The 17,871-nt window shown below is 45.5% G+C and overlaps 1 protein-coding gene across 1 annotated transcript in view; it reads left to right on the forward strand.

Moving 5' to 3' along the window:
- Positions 1-683: 683 nt before the first annotated feature.
- LOC309583836 (signal-induced proliferation-associated 1-like protein 3) overlaps positions 684-17,871 on the forward strand; it is a gene marked incomplete at both ends in the record, with an annotated part of 96,317 nt that continues 79,129 nt past the window's right edge. Inside the window, 2 exons of the mRNA XM_082299663.1 lie at positions 684-1,866; positions 16,556-16,686. Coding sequence (XP_082155789.1) covers positions 684-1,866; positions 16,556-16,686 — 1,314 coding nt within the window. The remainder of the gene's footprint in view (positions 1,867-16,555; positions 16,687-17,871) is intronic.

A 17,871-nucleotide genomic window follows, 5' to 3' on the forward strand; every position in this document is an offset into this window, starting at 1 on the left:
TCGTGGGAATTTCACCCAAAATCGTGGGAATTTCACCCCAATATTGTGGGAATTTCACCCCAAAATCGTGAAATTTCACCCCAAAATTTCCGTGGGATGAATCCCCCAATTCCGAGGTTTTTTGAGGAATTCCCAAATTCCAGGATTTCCTGAGGAATTCCCATGGGATAAAACCCCAAATTCCAGGCCCAAATTTGGGGATTTTTGGGAATTTTTGGCAATTCTCCATCCCACTGCTCCCCTCCTCCCCAAACTTGGGAATTTTTGGGGTTTTTAGGGAATTCTCCATCCCACTGCTCCCCTCCTCCCCAAACTTGGGGATTTTTGGGAATTTTTGGGAATTCTCCATCCCACTGCTCCCCTCCTCCCCAAATTTGGGGATTTTTGGGAATTCTCCATCCCACTGCTCCCCTCCTCCCCAAACTTGGGGATTTTAGGGAATTCTCCATCCCACTGCTCCCCTCCTCCCCAAACTTGGGAATTTTTGGGAATTTTCGGCAATTCTCCATCCCACTGACCCCCCTCCTTCCTTCCCCCCGCAGAATTCCGCCTCCATCCGGCTCCCGCCATGCGCCTCCACCTCGAGCTCCAGCTCTCCTCGCCCTCTCCGGAATTCCCATCCCACTCCCCGCCCATCCCAAGCGAGCCATGAGCTCCCCAATCCCAAATTTCCCGGCGGGATCATGAATTCCCAACGCTCCGACTCCTCCTCCTCCGCTCCCTTTTGGGCTCCCACCGTCCCCAAAATGGGCGTCCGCGCCCGCGTGGCCGAGTGGCCGCCTCGCGGCAAAGATTCCAAGGATTCTTCCGCTTCTTCCCGCAACTTCCCCAGCGCTCAACCCTTCAAAACCCTTCACCGCTTGGCGCGGCGGCGTTCCAAGGACGTGGAATTCCAGGAGGGATGGTTGGGAATGCCGGGAATGCCGGCGGCGGCTCCGTTACGGCAGCGGAGCAGCAGCGAAGTGACGCTGAGCGAGTGCGATGCCGAGGAGAATCCGGAACCGCGCGGCGGCAGCTCCGGTGCTTCCAGCGGAGCCGGGCTTTTCCGGGAATACGGCAGCACCTCGTCCATCGACGTGCAGGGCATCTCGGAGCAGAGTTTCTTCGAGATGCTCAACGAATTCCGCTGTAAAAAAGCCGAGCAGCGCCGAGCGGCCACGCCCGACTTCCCCGGCGGCAAAACCGAAACCCGCAACGGCGCTCGGGACGAGGCGCCTCAAGGCAAGGAAAAAACGCGCCGCAAAAACTGCCCCAAAAGCGACGAATCCATCTTCAAAAAGCTCCGCAGCGGCGGCCGGAACGAGGCGGATCCCAAAGAGGCCGAGGAAACCCGGGAAGCGTTGGGGAAAGCGTGGATTTGTCGGAAAAGCTTCGCTCACTACGACGCTCAGAGCATCCTGTTCGAGCCGAGCGCGGCCGCGCTGCAGCGCTGCGCCGGCACCCAGCGCCGCAACACCACCACGGGCGCTTCGGCCGCTTCGGCCGGCTCCGATCCCGCTTTTTCCAGCACGGAGGATCTGAATTCCAAGGAAAACCTGGAGCACGACGTGGGGGATAACACCAGCAACGAGCTGCTGCTCAGCTGCCCGCATTTCCGCAACGAGATCGGCGGCGGCGCCGGGGAACGCGATGTCAGCTTTGCCAAAGCTCCTCCTCCTGCTGCTGCTGCTGCTGCTGCTGCGGGATTTTTGGGATCTCAGGGACTTTTCCCAGATTCTGCCCATGTGGGGAAGCCGACGAACGCTGGGATTTCCATCCTGGAAGTGCCCAAGGAGCAGCAGAGGGATCCGGAGAGGCTGCGCAGTTACAGCGTGGAGCACGCGGATTTGGGAGCGCGCTACTACCGCGATTATTTCCATGGCAAAGGTCGGCAATGGCCGGGAATGCGGGCGGGGAGGGGCTGGAAAATTCCCCAAATTCCTTCAGCGCTGCAGCTCCCTCGATTCCTCTGCGTTCGCTCCTTCCTCGCTGCTGGGCCTCGAATTTTGCACCCGATCCCGGCGTTTTCTCCCATTTCCCCCCCAGTTTCCTCCGATTTCTCCCCCAGTTCCACCTGTTTTTTCCTGATTTTTCCCCATTTTTCTTGATTTTTCCCCATTTTTCCGGATTTCCCCCCCATTCTTCCTGATTTTCTCCCCATTTTTCCGGATTTTCCCCATTTTCCTGATTTTCCCCCATTTTCCTGATTTTCCCCCCATTTTCCTGATTTTTCCCCCCATTTTTCCTGATTTTTCCCCATTTTTCTGGATTTCCCCCCAATTTTCCGGATTTTCCCCCATTTTTCCGGATTTCCCCCCATTTTCCTGATTTTCCCCCAATTTTTCCTGATTTCCCCCCATTTTTCCTGATTTTTCCCCCCATTTTCCTGATTTTCCCCCATTTTCCTGATCCCCCCCCCATTTTTCGTGATTTTCCCCATTTTTCCGGATTTCCCCCCCCCATTTTCCTGATTTTTCCTATTTTTTCCTGATTTTCCCAATTTTTCCGGATTTCCCCCCAGTTTTCCTGATTTCCCCCCATTTTCCTGATTTTCCCCATTTTTCCTGGGAGGGGCTGGAAAATTCCCCAAATTCCTTCAGCGCTGCAGCTCCCTCCATTTCTCTGCGTTCGCTCCTTCCTCGCTGCTGGGCCTCGAATTTTGCACCCGATCCCGGCGTTTTCTCCCATTTCCCCCCAGTTTTCCTCCGTTTTCTCCCCCAGTTCCACCTGTTTTTTCCTGATTTTCCCCTGTTTTTCCTGATTTTTCCCCATTTTTTCCTGATTTCCCCCAATTTTTCCTGATTTTTCCCTATTTTTTCCTGGATTTTTCCCTATTTTTTCCTGATTTTCCCCATGTTTTCCTGATTTCCCCCCATTTTTCCTGATTTTTCCCTATTTTTTCCTGGATTTTTCCCTATTTTCTCCTGATTTCCCCCCATTTTTCCTGATTTTTCCCCATTTTTCCTGATTTTTCCCTATTTTTTCCTGATTTTCCCCATTTTTTCCTGATTTCCCCCCATTTTTCCTGATTTTTCCCTATTTTTTCCTGATTTCCCCCCATTTTTCCTGATTTTCCCCAATTTTCCTGATTTTTCCCCAATTTTCCTGATTTTCCCCCCATTTTTCCTGTTTTTTTCCCCCTTTTTCCTGATTTTTCCCCATTTTTCCTGATTTTCCCCCAATTTTCCTGATTTTTCCCCCATTTTCCTGATTTTTCCCCATTTTTCCTGATTTTTCCCCATTTTTCCTGATTTTCCCCAATTTTTCCTGATTTTTCCCTATTTTTTCCTGGATTTTTCCCTATTTTTTCCTGATTTTCCCCATTTTTTCCTGATTTCCCCCCATTTTCCTGATTTTCCCCATTTTTCCTGGGAGGGGCTGGAAAATTCCCCAAATTCCTTCAGCGCTGCAGCTCCCTCCATTTCTCTGCGTTCGCTCCTTCCTCGCTGCTGGGCCTCGAATTTTGCACCCGATCCCGGCGTTTTCTCCCATTTCCCCCCCAGTTTCCTCCGTTTTCTCCCCCAGTTCCACCCGTTTTTTCCTGATTTTTCCCCATTTTTCCTGATTTTTTCCCCAATTTTCTTGATTTTCCCCCATTTTTCCTGATTTTCCCCATTTTTTCCTGATTTCCCCCGATTTTTCCCTATTTTTTCCTGATTTTCCCCCATTTTCCTGATTTTTCCCTATTTTTTCCTGATTTTTCCCCATTTTTCCTGATTTTTCCCCATTTTTTCCTGATTTCCCCCGATTTTTCCCTATTTTTTCCTGATTTTCCCCCATTTTCCTGATTTTTCCCCATTTTTCCTGATTTTCCCAATTTTTCCGGATTTTCCCCCCATTCTTCCTGATTTTTCCCCATTTTTCCTGATTTTTCCTCAATTTTCCTGATTTTCTCCCCATTTTTCCGGATTTTCCCCATTTTCCTGATTTTTCCCCCTTTTTCCTGATTTTTCCCCTTTTCTGCCTGGATTTCCCCCATTTTTCCGGATTTTCCCCCAATTTTTCCTGATTTCCCCCCATTTTTCCTGATTTTTCCCCATTTTTCCTGATTTTCCCCATTTTTTTCTGTTTTTTTCCCCCATTTTCCCCCCAGTTTCCTCCGTTATCTCCCCCAGTTCCACCCGTTTTTTCCTGATTTTTCCCCATTTTTCCTGATTTTCCCCAATTTTCCTGATTTTTCCCCATTTTTCCTGATTTTTCCCCATTTTTCCTGATTTTTTTCCCATTTTTCCTGATTTTTCCTCAATTTTCCAGATTTTCCCCCATTTTTCCTGATTTCCCCCCATTTTTCCTGATTTTTCCCCATTTTCCTGATTTTCCCCCCAATTTTCCGGATTTTCCCCCCATTTTTCCTGATTTCCCCCCATTTTCCTGATTTTTCCCTATTTTTTCCTGATTTTCTCCCCATTTTTCCTGATTTTCTCCCCATTTTTCCTGATTTTCTCCCATTTTTCCTGATTTTCTCCCATTTTTCCTGATTTTCTCCCATTTTTCCTGATTTTCCCCAATTTTCCTGATTTTCCCCCATTTTCCTGATTTTCCCCCCATTTTCCTGATTTTTCCCCCCATTTTTCCTGATTTTCCCCCATTTTTCTGGATTTCCCCCCATTTTTCCGGATTTTTCCCCATTTTTCCGGATTTTCCCCCATTTTCCTGATTTTCCCCCAATTTTTCCTGATTTCCCCCCATTTTTCCTGATTTCCCCCCCCATTTTCCTGATTTCCCCCCATTTTCCTGATCCCCCCCCATTTTTCGTGATTTTCCCCATTTTTCCGGATTTCCCCCCCCATTTTCCGGATTTTCCCCCCATTTTTCCTGATTTTTCCCTATTTTTTCCTGATTTTCCCAATTTTTCCGGATTTCCCCCCAATTTTCCTGATTTCCCCCCATTTTCCTGATTTCCCCCCATTTTCCTGATTTTCCCCATTTTTCCTGGGAGGGGCTGGAAAATTCCCCAAATTCCTTCAGCGCTGCAGCTCCCTCCATTTCTCTGCGTTCGCTCCTTCCTCGCTGCTGGGCCTCGAATTTTGCACCCGATCCCGGCGTTTTCTCCCATTTCCCCCCAATTTTCCTCCGTTATCTCCCCCAGTTCCACCCGTTTTTTCCTCATTTTTCCCCATTTTTCCTGATTTTTTCCCCAATTTTCTTGATTTTCCCCAATTTTTCCTGATTTTCCCCATTTTTTCCTGATTTCCCCCGATTTTTCCCTATTTTTTCCTGATTTTCCCCCATTTTCCTGATTTTCTCCCCATTTTTCCGGTTTTTCCCCATTTTTCCTGATTTCCCCCCATTTTTCCTGATTTCCGACAATTTTCCTGATTTTTCCCTATTTTTTCCTGATTTCCCCCCAATTTTCCTGATTTTTCCCTATTTTTTCCTGATTTCCCCCCATTTTTCCTGATTTTTCCCCATTTTTCCTGATTTTTCCCCATTTTTCCGGATTTCCCCCCCATTCTTCCTGATTTTTCCCCATTTTTCCTGATTTTTCCTCAATTTTCCTGATTTTCTCCCCATTTTTCCTGATTTCCCCCCATTTTTCCTGATTTTTCCCTATTTTTTCCTGATTTTTCCCCATTTTTCCTGATTTTTCCCCCTTTTTCCTGATTTTCCCCCTTTTTCCTGATTTTTCCCCATTTTTCCGGATTTCTCCCCAATTTTCCGGATTTTCCCCCCATTTTCCTGATTTCCCCCCATTTTCCTGATTTTCCCCATTTTTCCTGGGAGGGGCTGGAAAATTCCCCAAATTCCTTCAGCGCTGCAGCTCCCTCCATTTCTCTGCGTTCGCTCCTTCCTCGCTGCTGGGCCTCGAATTTTGCACCCGATCCCGGCGTTTTCTCCCATTTCCCCCCAGTTTCCTCCGTTATCTCCCCCAGTTCCACCCGTTTTTTCCTGATTTTTCCCCGTTTTTCCTGATTTTCCCCAATTTTCTTGATTTTCCCCCATTTTCCTGATTTTTCCCTATTTTTTCCTGATTTTCCCCCCATTTTTCCTGATTTTTCCCTATTTTTTCCTGGATTTTTCCCTATTTTTTCCTGATTTTCCCAATTTTTCCGGATTTCCCCCCACTTTTCCTGATTTCCCCCCATTTTCCTGATTTTTCCCTATTTTTTCCTGATTTTTCCCCATTTTTCCTGATTTTTTCCCCAGTTTTCTTGATTTTCCCCAATTTTTCCTGATTTTCCCCATTTTTTCCTGATTTCCCCCGATTTTTCCCTATTTTTTCCTGATTTTCCCAATTTTCCTGATTTTTCCCCCATTTTCCTGATTTTTCCCCATTTTTCCTGATTTTCCCATTTTTCCTGATTTTTCCCTATTTTTTCCTGATTTTTCCCCATTTTTCCTGATTTCCCCCCATTTTTCCTGATTTCCCCCCCCATTTTTCCTGATTTCCCCCCATTTTCCTGATCCCCCCCCATTTTTCGTGATTTTCCCCATTTTTCCGGATTTCCCCCCCCATTTTTCCTGATTTTTCCCTATTTTTTCCTGATTTTCCCAATTTTTCCGGATTTCCCCCCAGTTTTCCTGATTTCCCCCCATTTTCCTGATTTCCCCCCATTTTCCTGATTTTCCCCATTTTTCCTGGGAGGGGCTGGAAAATTCCCCAAATTCCTTCAGCGCTGCAGCTCCCTCCATTTCTCTGCGTTCGCTCCTTCCTCGCTGCTGGGCCTCGAATTTTGCACCCGATCCCGGCGTTTTCTCCCATTTCCCCCCCAGTTTCCTCCGATTTCTCCCCCAGTTCCACCCGTTTTTTCCTCATTTTTCCCCATTTTTCCTGATTTTTTCCCCAATTTTCTTGATTTTCCCCAATTTTTCCTGATTTTCCCCATTTTTTCCTGATTTCCCCCGATTTTTCCCTATTTTTTCCTGATTTTCCCCCATTTTCCTGATTTTCTCCCCATTTTTCCGGTTTTTCCCCATTTTTCCTGATTTCCCCCCATTTTTCCTGATTTCCGACAATTTTCCTGATTTTTCCCTATTTTTTCCTGATTTCCCCCCAATTTTCCTGATTTTTCCCTATTTTTTCCTGATTTCCCCCCATTTTTCCTGATTTTTCCCCATTTTTCCTGATTTTTCCCCATTTTTCCGGATTTCCCCCCCATTCTTCCTGATTTTTCCCCATTTTTCCTGATTTTTCCTCAATTTTCCTGATTTTCTCCCCATTTTTCCTGATTTCCCCCCATTTTTCCTGATTTTTCCCTATTTTTTCCTGATTTTTCCCCATTTTTCCTGATTTTTTCCCCAATTTTCTTGATTTTCCCCCATTTTTCCTGATTTTCCCCATTTTTTCCTGATTTCCCCCGATTTTTCCCTATTTTTTCCTGATTTTCCCCCATTTTCCTGATTTTTCCCTATTTTTTCCTGATTTTTCCCCATTTTTCCTGATTTTTCCCCATTTTTTCCTGATTTCCCCCGATTTTTCCCTATTTTTTCCTGATTTTCCCCCATTTTCCTGATTTTTCCCCATTTTTCCTGATTTTCCCAATTTTTCCGGATTTTCCCCCCATTCTTCCTGATTTTTCCCCATTTTTCCTGATTTTTCCTCAATTTTCCTGATTTTCTCCCCATTTTTCCGGATTTTCCCCATTTTCCTGATTTTTCCCCCTTTTTCCTGATTTTTCCCCTTTTCTGCCTGGATTTCCCCCATTTTTCCGGATTTTCCCCCAATTTTTCCTGATTTCCCCCCATTTTTCCTGATTTTTCCCCATTTTTCCTGATTTTCCCCATTTTTTTCTGTTTTTTTCCCCCATTTTCCCCCCAGTTTCCTCCGTTATCTCCCCCAGTTCCACCCGTTTTTTCCTGATTTTTCCCCATTTTTCCTGATTTTCCCCAATTTTCCTGATTTTTCCCCATTTTTCCTGATTTTTCCCCATTTTTCCTGATTTTTTTCCCATTTTTCCTGATTTTTCCTCAATTTTCCAGATTTTCCCCCATTTTTCCTGATTTCCCCCCATTTTTCCTGATTTTTCCCCATTTTCCTGATTTTCCCCCCAATTTTCCGGATTTTCCCCCCATTTTTCCTGATTTCCCCCCATTTTCCTGATTTTTCCCTATTTTTTCCTGATTTTCTCCCCATTTTTCCTGATTTTCTCCCCATTTTTCCTGATTTTCTCCCATTTTTCCTGATTTTCTCCCATTTTTCCTGATTTTCTCCCATTTTTCCTGATTTTCCCCAATTTTCCTGATTTTCCCCCATTTTCCTGATTTTCCCCCCATTTTCCTGATTTTTCCCCCCATTTTTCCTGATTTTCCCCCATTTTTCTGGATTTCCCCCCATTTTTCCGGATTTTTCCCCATTTTTCCGGATTTTCCCCCATTTTCCTGATTTTCCCCCAATTTTTCCTGATTTCCCCCCATTTTTCCTGATTTCCCCCCCCATTTTCCTGATTTCCCCCCATTTTCCTGATCCCCCCCCATTTTTCGTGATTTTCCCCATTTTTCCGGATTTCCCCCCCCATTTTCCGGATTTTCCCCCCATTTTTCCTGATTTTTCCCTATTTTTTCCTGATTTTCCCAATTTTTCCGGATTTCCCCCCAATTTTCCTGATTTCCCCCCATTTTCCTGATTTCCCCCCATTTTCCTGATTTTCCCCATTTTTCCTGGGAGGGGCTGGAAAATTCCCCAAATTCCTTCAGCGCTGCAGCTCCCTCCATTTCTCTGCGTTCGCTCCTTCCTCGCTGCTGGGCCTCGAATTTTGCACCCGATCCCGGCGTTTTCTCCCATTTCCCCCCAATTTTCCTCCGTTATCTCCCCCAGTTCCACCCGTTTTTTCCTCATTTTTCCCCATTTTTCCTGATTTTTTCCCCAATTTTCTTGATTTTCCCCAATTTTTCCTGATTTTCCCCATTTTTTCCTGATTTCCCCCGATTTTTCCCTATTTTTTCCTGATTTTCCCCCATTTTCCTGATTTTCTCCCCATTTTTCCGGTTTTTCCCCATTTTTCCTGATTTCCCCCCATTTTTCCTGATTTCCGACAATTTTCCTGATTTTTCCCTATTTTTTCCTGATTTCCCCCCAATTTTCCTGATTTTTCCCTATTTTTTCCTGATTTCCCCCCATTTTTCCTGATTTTTCCCCATTTTTCCTGATTTTTCCCCATTTTTCCGGATTTCCCCCCCATTCTTCCTGATTTTTCCCCATTTTTCCTGATTTTTCCTCAATTTTCCTGATTTTCTCCCCATTTTTCCTGATTTCCCCCCATTTTTCCTGATTTTTCCCTATTTTTTCCTGATTTTTCCCCATTTTTCCTGATTTTTCCCCCTTTTTCCTGATTTTCCCCCTTTTTCCTGATTTTTCCCCATTTTTCCGGATTTCTCCCCAATTTTCCGGATTTTCCCCCCATTTTCCTGATTTCCCCCCATTTTCCTGATTTTCCCCATTTTTCCTGGGAGGGGCTGGAAAATTCCCCAAATTCCTTCAGCGCTGCAGCTCCCTCCATTTCTCTGCGTTCGCTCCTTCCTCGCTGCTGGGCCTCGAATTTTGCACCCGATCCCGGCGTTTTCTCCCATTTCCCCCCAGTTTCCTCCGTTATCTCCCCCAGTTCCACCCGTTTTTTCCTGATTTTTCCCCGTTTTTCCTGATTTTCCCCAATTTTCTTGATTTTCCCCCATTTTCCTGATTTTTCCCTATTTTTTCCTGATTTTCCCCCCATTTTTCCTGATTTTTCCCTATTTTTTCCTGGATTTTTCCCTATTTTTTCCTGATTTTCCCAATTTTTCCGGATTTCCCCCCACTTTTCCTGATTTCCCCCCATTTTCCTGATTTTTCCCTATTTTTTCCTGATTTTTCCCCATTTTTCCTGATTTTTTCCCCAGTTTTCTTGATTTTCCCCAATTTTTCCTGATTTTCCCCATTTTTTCCTGATTTCCCCCGATTTTTCCCTATTTTTTCCTGATTTTCCCAATTTTCCTGATTTTTCCCCCATTTTCCTGATTTTTCCCCATTTTTCCTGATTTTCCCATTTTTCCTGATTTTTCCCTATTTTTTCCTGATTTTTCCCCATTTTTCCTGATTTCCCCCCATTTTTCCTGATTTCCCCCCCCATTTTTCCTGATTTCCCCCCATTTTCCTGATCCCCCCCCATTTTTCGTGATTTTCCCCATTTTTCCGGATTTCCCCCCCCATTTTTCCTGATTTTTCCCTATTTTTTCCTGATTTTCCCAATTTTTCCGGATTTCCCCCCAGTTTTCCTGATTTCCCCCCATTTTCCTGATTTCCCCCCATTTTCCTGATTTTCCCCATTTTTCCTGGGAGGGGCTGGAAAATTCCCCAAATTCCTTCAGCGCTGCAGCTCCCTCCATTTCTCTGCGTTCGCTCCTTCCTCGCTGCTGGGCCTCGAATTTTGCACCCGATCCCGGCGTTTTCTCCCATTTCCCCCCCAGTTTCCTCCGATTTCTCCCCCAGTTCCACCCGTTTTTTCCTCATTTTTCCCCATTTTTCCTGATTTTTTCCCCAATTTTCTTGATTTTCCCCAATTTTTCCTGATTTTCCCCATTTTTTCCTGATTTCCCCCGATTTTTCCCTATTTTTTCCTGATTTTCCCCCATTTTCCTGATTTTCTCCCCATTTTTCCGGTTTTTCCCCATTTTTCCTGATTTCCCCCCATTTTTCCTGATTTCCGACAATTTTCCTGATTTTTCCCTATTTTTTCCTGATTTCCCCCCAATTTTCCTGATTTTTCCCTATTTTTTCCTGATTTCCCCCCATTTTTCCTGATTTTTCCCCATTTTTCCTGATTTTTCCCCATTTTTCCGGATTTCCCCCCCATTCTTCCTGATTTTTCCCCATTTTTCCTGATTTTTCCTCAATTTTCCTGATTTTCTCCCCATTTTTCCTGATTTCCCCCCATTTTTCCTGATTTTTCCCTATTTTTTCCTGATTTTTCCCCATTTTTCCTGATTTTTCCCCCTTTTTCCTGATTTTCCCCCTTTTTCCTGATTTTTCCCCATTTTTCCGGATTTCTCCCCAATTTTCCGGATTTTCCCCCCATTTTTCCTGATTTTCCCCCAATTTTCCTGATTTCCCCCCATTTTTCCTGATTATCCCCCATTTTCCTGATTTTTCCCCATTTTTCCTGATTTTTCCCCATTTTTCCTCAATATTCTTGATTTTCCCCCCATTTTTCCTGATTTTTCCCTATTTTTTCCTGATTTTCCCAATTTTTCCGGATTTCCCCCCAATTTTCCTGATTTCCCCCCATTTTCCTGATTTTCCCCATTTTTCCTGGGAGGGGCTGGAAAATTCCCCAAATTCCTTCAGCGCTGCAGCTCCCTCCATTTCTCTGCGTTCGCTCCTTCCTCGCTGCTGGGCCTCGAATTTTGCACCCGATCCCGGCGTTTTCTCCCATTTCCCCCCAATTTTCCTCCGTTATCTCCCCCAGTTCCACTCGTTTTTTCCTGATTTTTCCCCATTTTTCCTGATTTTTTTCCCCAATTTTCTTGATTTTTCCCAATTTTTCCTGATTTTCCCCATTTTTTCCTGATTTTTCCCCCATTTTTCCTGATTTTTCCCTATTTTTTCCTGATTTTCCCAATTTTCCAGGATTTTCCCCCAATTTTCCTGATTTTCCCCATTTTTCCGGATTTCCCCCCCCATTTTCCTGATTTTTTCCCTATTTTTTCCTGATTTTCCCCATTTTTCCTGATTTCCCCCCATTTTTCCTGATTTTTCCCCATTTTTCCTGATTTTTCCCCATTTTTCCTGATTTTTCCCTATTTTTTCCTGATTTTTCCCCATTTTTCCTGATTTTCCCCCCATTTTCCTGATTTTCCCCCATTTTCCTGATTTTTCCCCATTTTTCCTGATTTTTCCCCATTTTTCCTGATTTTTCCCCATTTTTCCTGATTTTCCCCCATTTTTCCTGATTTTTCCCTATTTTTTCCTGGATTTTTCCCTATTTTTTCCTGATTTTCCCCATTTTTTCCTGATTTCCCCCCATTTTTCCTGATTTTTCCCTATTTTTTCCTGATTTTCCCAATTTTTCCGGATTTCCCCCCAATTTTCCTGATTTCCCCCCATTTTTTCCTGATTTCCCCCCATTTTCCTGATTTTCCCCATTTTTCCTGGGAGGGGCTGGAAAATTCCCCAAATTCCTTCAGCGCTGCAGCTCCCTCCATTTCTCTGCGTTCGCTCCTTCCTCGCTGCTGGGCCTCGAATTTTGCACCCGATCCCGGCGTTTTCTCCCATTTCCCCCCCAGTTTCCTCTGATTTCTCCCCCAGTTCCACCTGTTTTTTCCTGATTTTTCCCCAATATTCTTGATTTTCCCCCCATTTTTCCTGTTTTTTCCCCCTTTTTCCTGATTTTTCCCTATTTTTTCCTGATTTTTCCCTATTTTTTCCTGATTTTCCCAATTTTTCCGGATTTCCCCCCATTTTTCCTGATTTCCCCCCATTTTCCTGATTTTTCCCTATTTTTTCCTGATTTTTCATCAATTTTCCTGATTTTTCCCCCATTTTTCCTGATTTTTCCCCATTTTTCCGGATTTCCCCCCCCATTTTCCTGATTTTCCCCATTTTTTTCTGTTTTTTTCCCCCATTTTCCCCCCAGTTTCCTCCGTTATCTCCCCCAGTTCCACCCGTTTTTTCCTGATTTTTCCCCATTTTTCCTGATTTTTTCCCCAATTTTCTTGATTTCCCCCCAATTTTCCTGATTTTTCCCCATTTTTCCTGATTTTTCCCCCATTTTCCTGATTTTTCCCCATTTTTCCTGATTTTTCCCCCATTTTCCTGATTTTCTCCCCATTTTTCCTGATTTTCTCCCATTTTTCCTGATTTTCTCCCATTTTTCCTGATTTTCCCCATTTTTCCTGATTTTTCCCTATTTTTTCCTGATTTCCCCCCATTTTTCCTGATTTCCCCCCATTTTCCTGATTTTTCCCTATTTTTTCCTGATTTTCTCCCCATTTTTCCTGATTTTCCCCCATTTTTCCTGATTTTCTCCCATTTTTCCTGATTTTCTCCCATTTTTCCTGATTTTCTCCCATTTTTCCTGATTTTCCCCAATTTTCCGGATTTTCCCCCCATTTTTCCTGATTTTCCCCCATTTTTCCGGATTTTTCCCCATTTTTCCGGATTTTCCCCCATTTTCCTGATTTTCCCCCAATTTTTCCTGATTTCCCCCCATTTTTCCTGATTTCCCCCCATTTTCCTGATCCCCCCCCATTTTTCCTGATTTTTCCCCATTTTTCCTGATTTCCCCCCATTTTTCCTGATTTTTCCCCATTTTTCCGGATTTCCCCCCAATTTTCCTGATTTTCCCCCCATTTTTCCTGATTTTCCCCATTTTCCCTATTTCCCCCCGTTTTCTTGATTTTCCCCATTTTTCCTGATTTTTCCCCAATTTTCCTGGTTTCACCCAATTTTCTTGATTTTCCCAATTTTTCCTGATTTTCCCCCATTTTCCTGATTTTTCCCCAATTTTCCTGATTTTCCCCATTTTTCCTGATTTTCCCCCATTTTCCTGATTTTCCCCCATTTTCCTGATTTTTCCCCCATTTTCCGGATTTTTCCCTATTTTTTCCTGATTTTCCCAATTTTCCAGGATTTTCCCCCATTTTTCCTGATTTTCCCCATTTTTCCGGATTTCCCCCCCCATTTTCCTGATTTTTTCCCTATTTTTTCCTGATTTTCCCCATTTTTCCTGATTTTTCCCCATATTTCCTGATTTTCCCCATTTTTTTCTGGTTTTTTCCCCCATTTTCCCCCCAGTTTCCTCCGTTATCTCCCCCAGTTCCACCCGTTTTTTCCTGATTTTTCCCCATTTTTCCTGATTTCCCCCCATTTTTCTGGATTCCCCCCCCATTTTTCCGGATTTTTCCGGATTTTTCCCGATTTCCCCCCATTTTCCTGATTTTCCCCCCCCATTTTTCCTGATTTCCCCCCCATTTTCCTGATTTTTCCCTATTTTTTCCTGATTTCCCCCCATTTTTCCTGATTTTCCCCCCATTTTCCTGATTTTTCCCTATTTTTTCCTGATTTTCTCCCAAATTTTCCTGATTTCCCCCCATTTTTCCTGATTTTCCCCCATTTTTCCTGATTTTTCCACATTTTTCCTGATTTTCCCCCATTTTTCCTGATTTTTCCCCTATTTTCCTCCCATTTTTCCCCATTTCCCCCGCCTTTTTCCCATTTTTCCCCATTCTTCCCCATTTTCCCCCAAAATTCCCCCAAATCCCCCCTAAATCCCTCAAAATTCCCACAAAATCTCCCAAAAACCTCCCAAATCCCCCCAAAATCATCCCACATCTCCCAAAAACCTCCTAAATCCCCTCTAAATCTCCCAAAATTCCCCCAAATCCCCCCAAAATCACCTCAAATTCCCCGAAAATCCTCCAAATCCCCCCAATCCCTCCCAAATTCCCCCAAAATTCCCCCAAATCACCCCAAAATCCCCCAAAATCCTCTCAAATTCACCCAAATTCCCCCTAAATCCCCCAAAATACCCCCAAAATTTCCCCTAAATCCCCCCAAATTCCCCAAAATCACCCAAAAATGCCCCAAAATCCCTCCCAATCCTCCAAAATCCCCCCTAAATCCCCAAAAATCCCCCCAAATCCCCCCAAAATCCCCCAAAATTCCCCCAAATCCCCCTCGAATCCCCCCCAATCCTCCGAAATTACCCCAAATCCCCCCAAAATTCCCCCAAATCCCCCAAAATCCCTCCAAATCCCCCCCAAATCTTCCAAAGTCCTCTCAAATCCCCCCAAATCCCCCAAATCCTCTCAAAATCCCCCAAAATCCCCTCAAAATCCTCCCAAATTCCCCAAAATCCCCCCTAAATCCCTCCAAATCCCCAAAAATCTCTCCAAATCCCCCAAAATTTCCCCAAAATCCCCCCTGAATCCCCCCTAATCCTCCGAAATTACCCCAAATCCCCCCAAAATCCCCCCCAATCCCCCAAAATCCTCCCTAAATCCCTCCAAATCCTCCTAAATCCCCCAAAATCCCCCCAAAATCCCTCCAAATCCCCCAAAATCCCCCCCAATCCCCCAAAATCCCCCCCAAATCCCTCCCAGTCCTCCAAAATCTCCCCTAAATCCCCAAAAATCCCCCCCAAAATCCCTTCAAATGCCCCAAACCCTCCCCCAAATCCCCAAAAATCCCCCCAAATCCCTCCAAATCCCCCCAAAATCTTCCAAAATCCCCCCAAAATCCCCCAAATCCTCTCAAAATCCCCCAAAATCCCCTCAAAATCCTCCCAAATCCCCCAAAATTTCCCCAAAATTCCCCCCGAATCCCCCCTAATCCTCCGAAATTACCCCAAATCCCCCCAAAATTCCCCCAAATCCCCCAAAATCCCCCAAATCCCCCAAAATCCCTCCAAATCCCTCCAAACCCTCCCCCAAATCCCTGTAAATCCTCCCAAAATCCCTCCAAATCCCCCCAAAATCCTCTCAAAATCCCCCAAAATCCCTCCCAATCCTCCAAAATCCCCCCTAAATCCCCAAAAATCCCCCCAAAATCCCTCCAAATGCCCCAAACCCTCCCCCAAATCCCCGTAAATCCCCCCCAAATCCCTCCAAATCCCCCCCAAATCTTCCAAAATCCTCTCAAATCCCTCCAAATCCCCCCAAATCCTCTCAAAATCCCCCAAAATCCCCCAAAATCTCCCCCAATCCCCCAAAATCCTCCCCAAATCCCTCCCAATCCTCCGAAATCCCCCCTAAATCCCCAAAAATCCCCCCCAAATCCCCCCCAAATCTTCCAAAATCCTCTCAAATCCCCCCAAATCTCCCCAAATCCTCTCAAAATCCCCCAAAATCCCTCCAAATCCCCCCAGAATCTTCCAAAATCCCCCCAAATCCCCCCAAATCCCCCCAAAGTCCTCTCAAATCCCCCCAAATCCCCCAAATCCTCTCAAAATCCCCCAAAATCCCCTCAAAATCCTCCCAAATCCCCCAAACCCCCCCAATTCCCCCCAATCCTCTGAAATCCCCCCTAAATCCCCAAAAATCCCCCCCAAATCCCCCCAAATCTTCCAAAATCCCCCCCGAATCCCCCCTAATCCTCCGAAATTACCCCAAATCCCCCCAAAATTCCCCCAAATCTCCCAAAATTCCCCCAAATCCCTGTAAATCCCCCCATAATCCTCCCAAATCCCCCCAAACCCTCCCCCAAATCCCCGTAAATCCCCTCAAAATCCCTCCAAATCCCCCCCAAATCTTCCAAAATCCCCCCAAATCCCCCCAAATCCCCCCCAATCCCCCAAAATCCCCCCCAATCCCCCAAAATCCCCCCCAAATCCCTCCCAATCCTCCAAAATCCCCCCTAAATCCCCCAAAATCCCCCCAAAATCCCTCCAAATCCCCCCCAAATCTTCCAAAATCCTCTCAAAATCCCCCAAAATCCCCCAAAATCCCTCCCAATCCTCCAAAATCCCCCCAATCCCCAAAAATCCCCCCAAAATCCCTCCAAATCCCCCCAAACCCTCCCCCAAATCCCCGTAAATCCCCCCAAAATCCCCCCCAAATCCCTCCCAATCCTCCAAAATCCCCCCTAAATCCCCCCAAATCCCCCCAAATCCCCCCAAATCCCCCCCAAATCCCCCCAAATCCCCCAAATCCCGCTTTTCCCGCCCAGAACATTCCAACTATTTCGGCGTGGACGAGAAGCTGGGCCCGGTGGCCGTGAGCATCCGCCGGGAGAGGCTGGAGGAGCACCGAGAGCACGGCCCCCAATTCCAGCACCGCCTCATCTTCCGCACCAGCCAGGTCCTGCTCCCGGAAAAACTCGGGAAAAACCTCGGGAAAAACCCCTCGGGAAAATTCCTTGGGGAAAAAACCCTCGGGGAAAAAACGTTGGGAAAATCCCTTGGGAAAAATTCTTTGGGAAAAATTCCTTGGGAAAAAAACCCTCGGGGAAAAAACGTTGGGAAAATTCCTTGGGAAAAATCCCTTGGGGAAAAAAACCCTCGGGGAAAAAACGTTGGGAAAACCCTTGGGGAAAAAATGTTGGGAAAATTCCTTGGGAAAAAACCCTTGGGGAAAAAACGTTGGGAAAATTCCTTGGGAAAAAACCTTGGGGAAAAAATGTTGGGAAAATTCCTTGGGAAAAATTCCTTGGGAAAAATCCCTCGGAAAAAACGTTGGGAAAATCCCTTGGGAAAAATCCCTCGGGGAAAAAACATTGGGAAAATTCCTTGGGAAAATTCCTTAGGAAAAATCCCTCCAGAAAAAACGTTGGGAAAAAACGTTGGGAAAATCCCTTGGGAAAAAACCTTGGGAAAAAACGTTGGGAAAATCCCTTGGGGAAAAAACATTGGGAAAAAACCTTGGGGAAAAAACGTTGGGAAAATTCCTTGGGAAAAACCCCTCAGGAAAACCCCTCGGGAAAAAACCCCTCGGGAAAAACCCCTCAGGAAAACCCCTCAGGAAAAACCCTCAGGAAAACCCCTCAGGAAAAACCCTCGGGAAAAACCCCTCAGGAAAACCCCTCAGGAAAACCCCTCAGGAAAACCCCTCAGGAAAAACCCTCGGGAAAAACCCTCAGGAAAACCCCTCAGGAAAAACCCCTCAGGAAAAACCCCTCAGGGAAAAACCCCTCGGAAAAAACCCCTCAGGAAAACCCCTCAGGAAAACCCCTCAGGAAAAACCCCTCGGAAAAAACCCCTCAGGAAAAACCCCTCGGAAAAAACCCCTCAGGAAAACCCCTCAGGAAAACCCCTCAGGAAAAACCCCTCAGGAAAAACCCCTCAGAAAAACCCCTCGGGAAAACCCCTTGGGAAAACCCCTCGGAAAAAAACCCCTCAGGAAAAACCCCTCAGGAAAAAACCCCTCAGGAAAAACCCCTCAGGAAAAACCCCTCAGGAAAACCCCTCAGGAAAAAACCCTCAGGAAAACCCCTCGGAAAAAACCCCTCAGGAAAAACCCCTCGGGAAAACCCCTCGGGAAAAACCC

Source organism: Coloeus monedula (assembly GCF_965178545.1).
Source record: "Coloeus monedula genome assembly, chromosome: 33".
Classification (NCBI taxonomy): domain Eukaryota; kingdom Metazoa; phylum Chordata; class Aves; order Passeriformes; family Corvidae; genus Coloeus; species Coloeus monedula.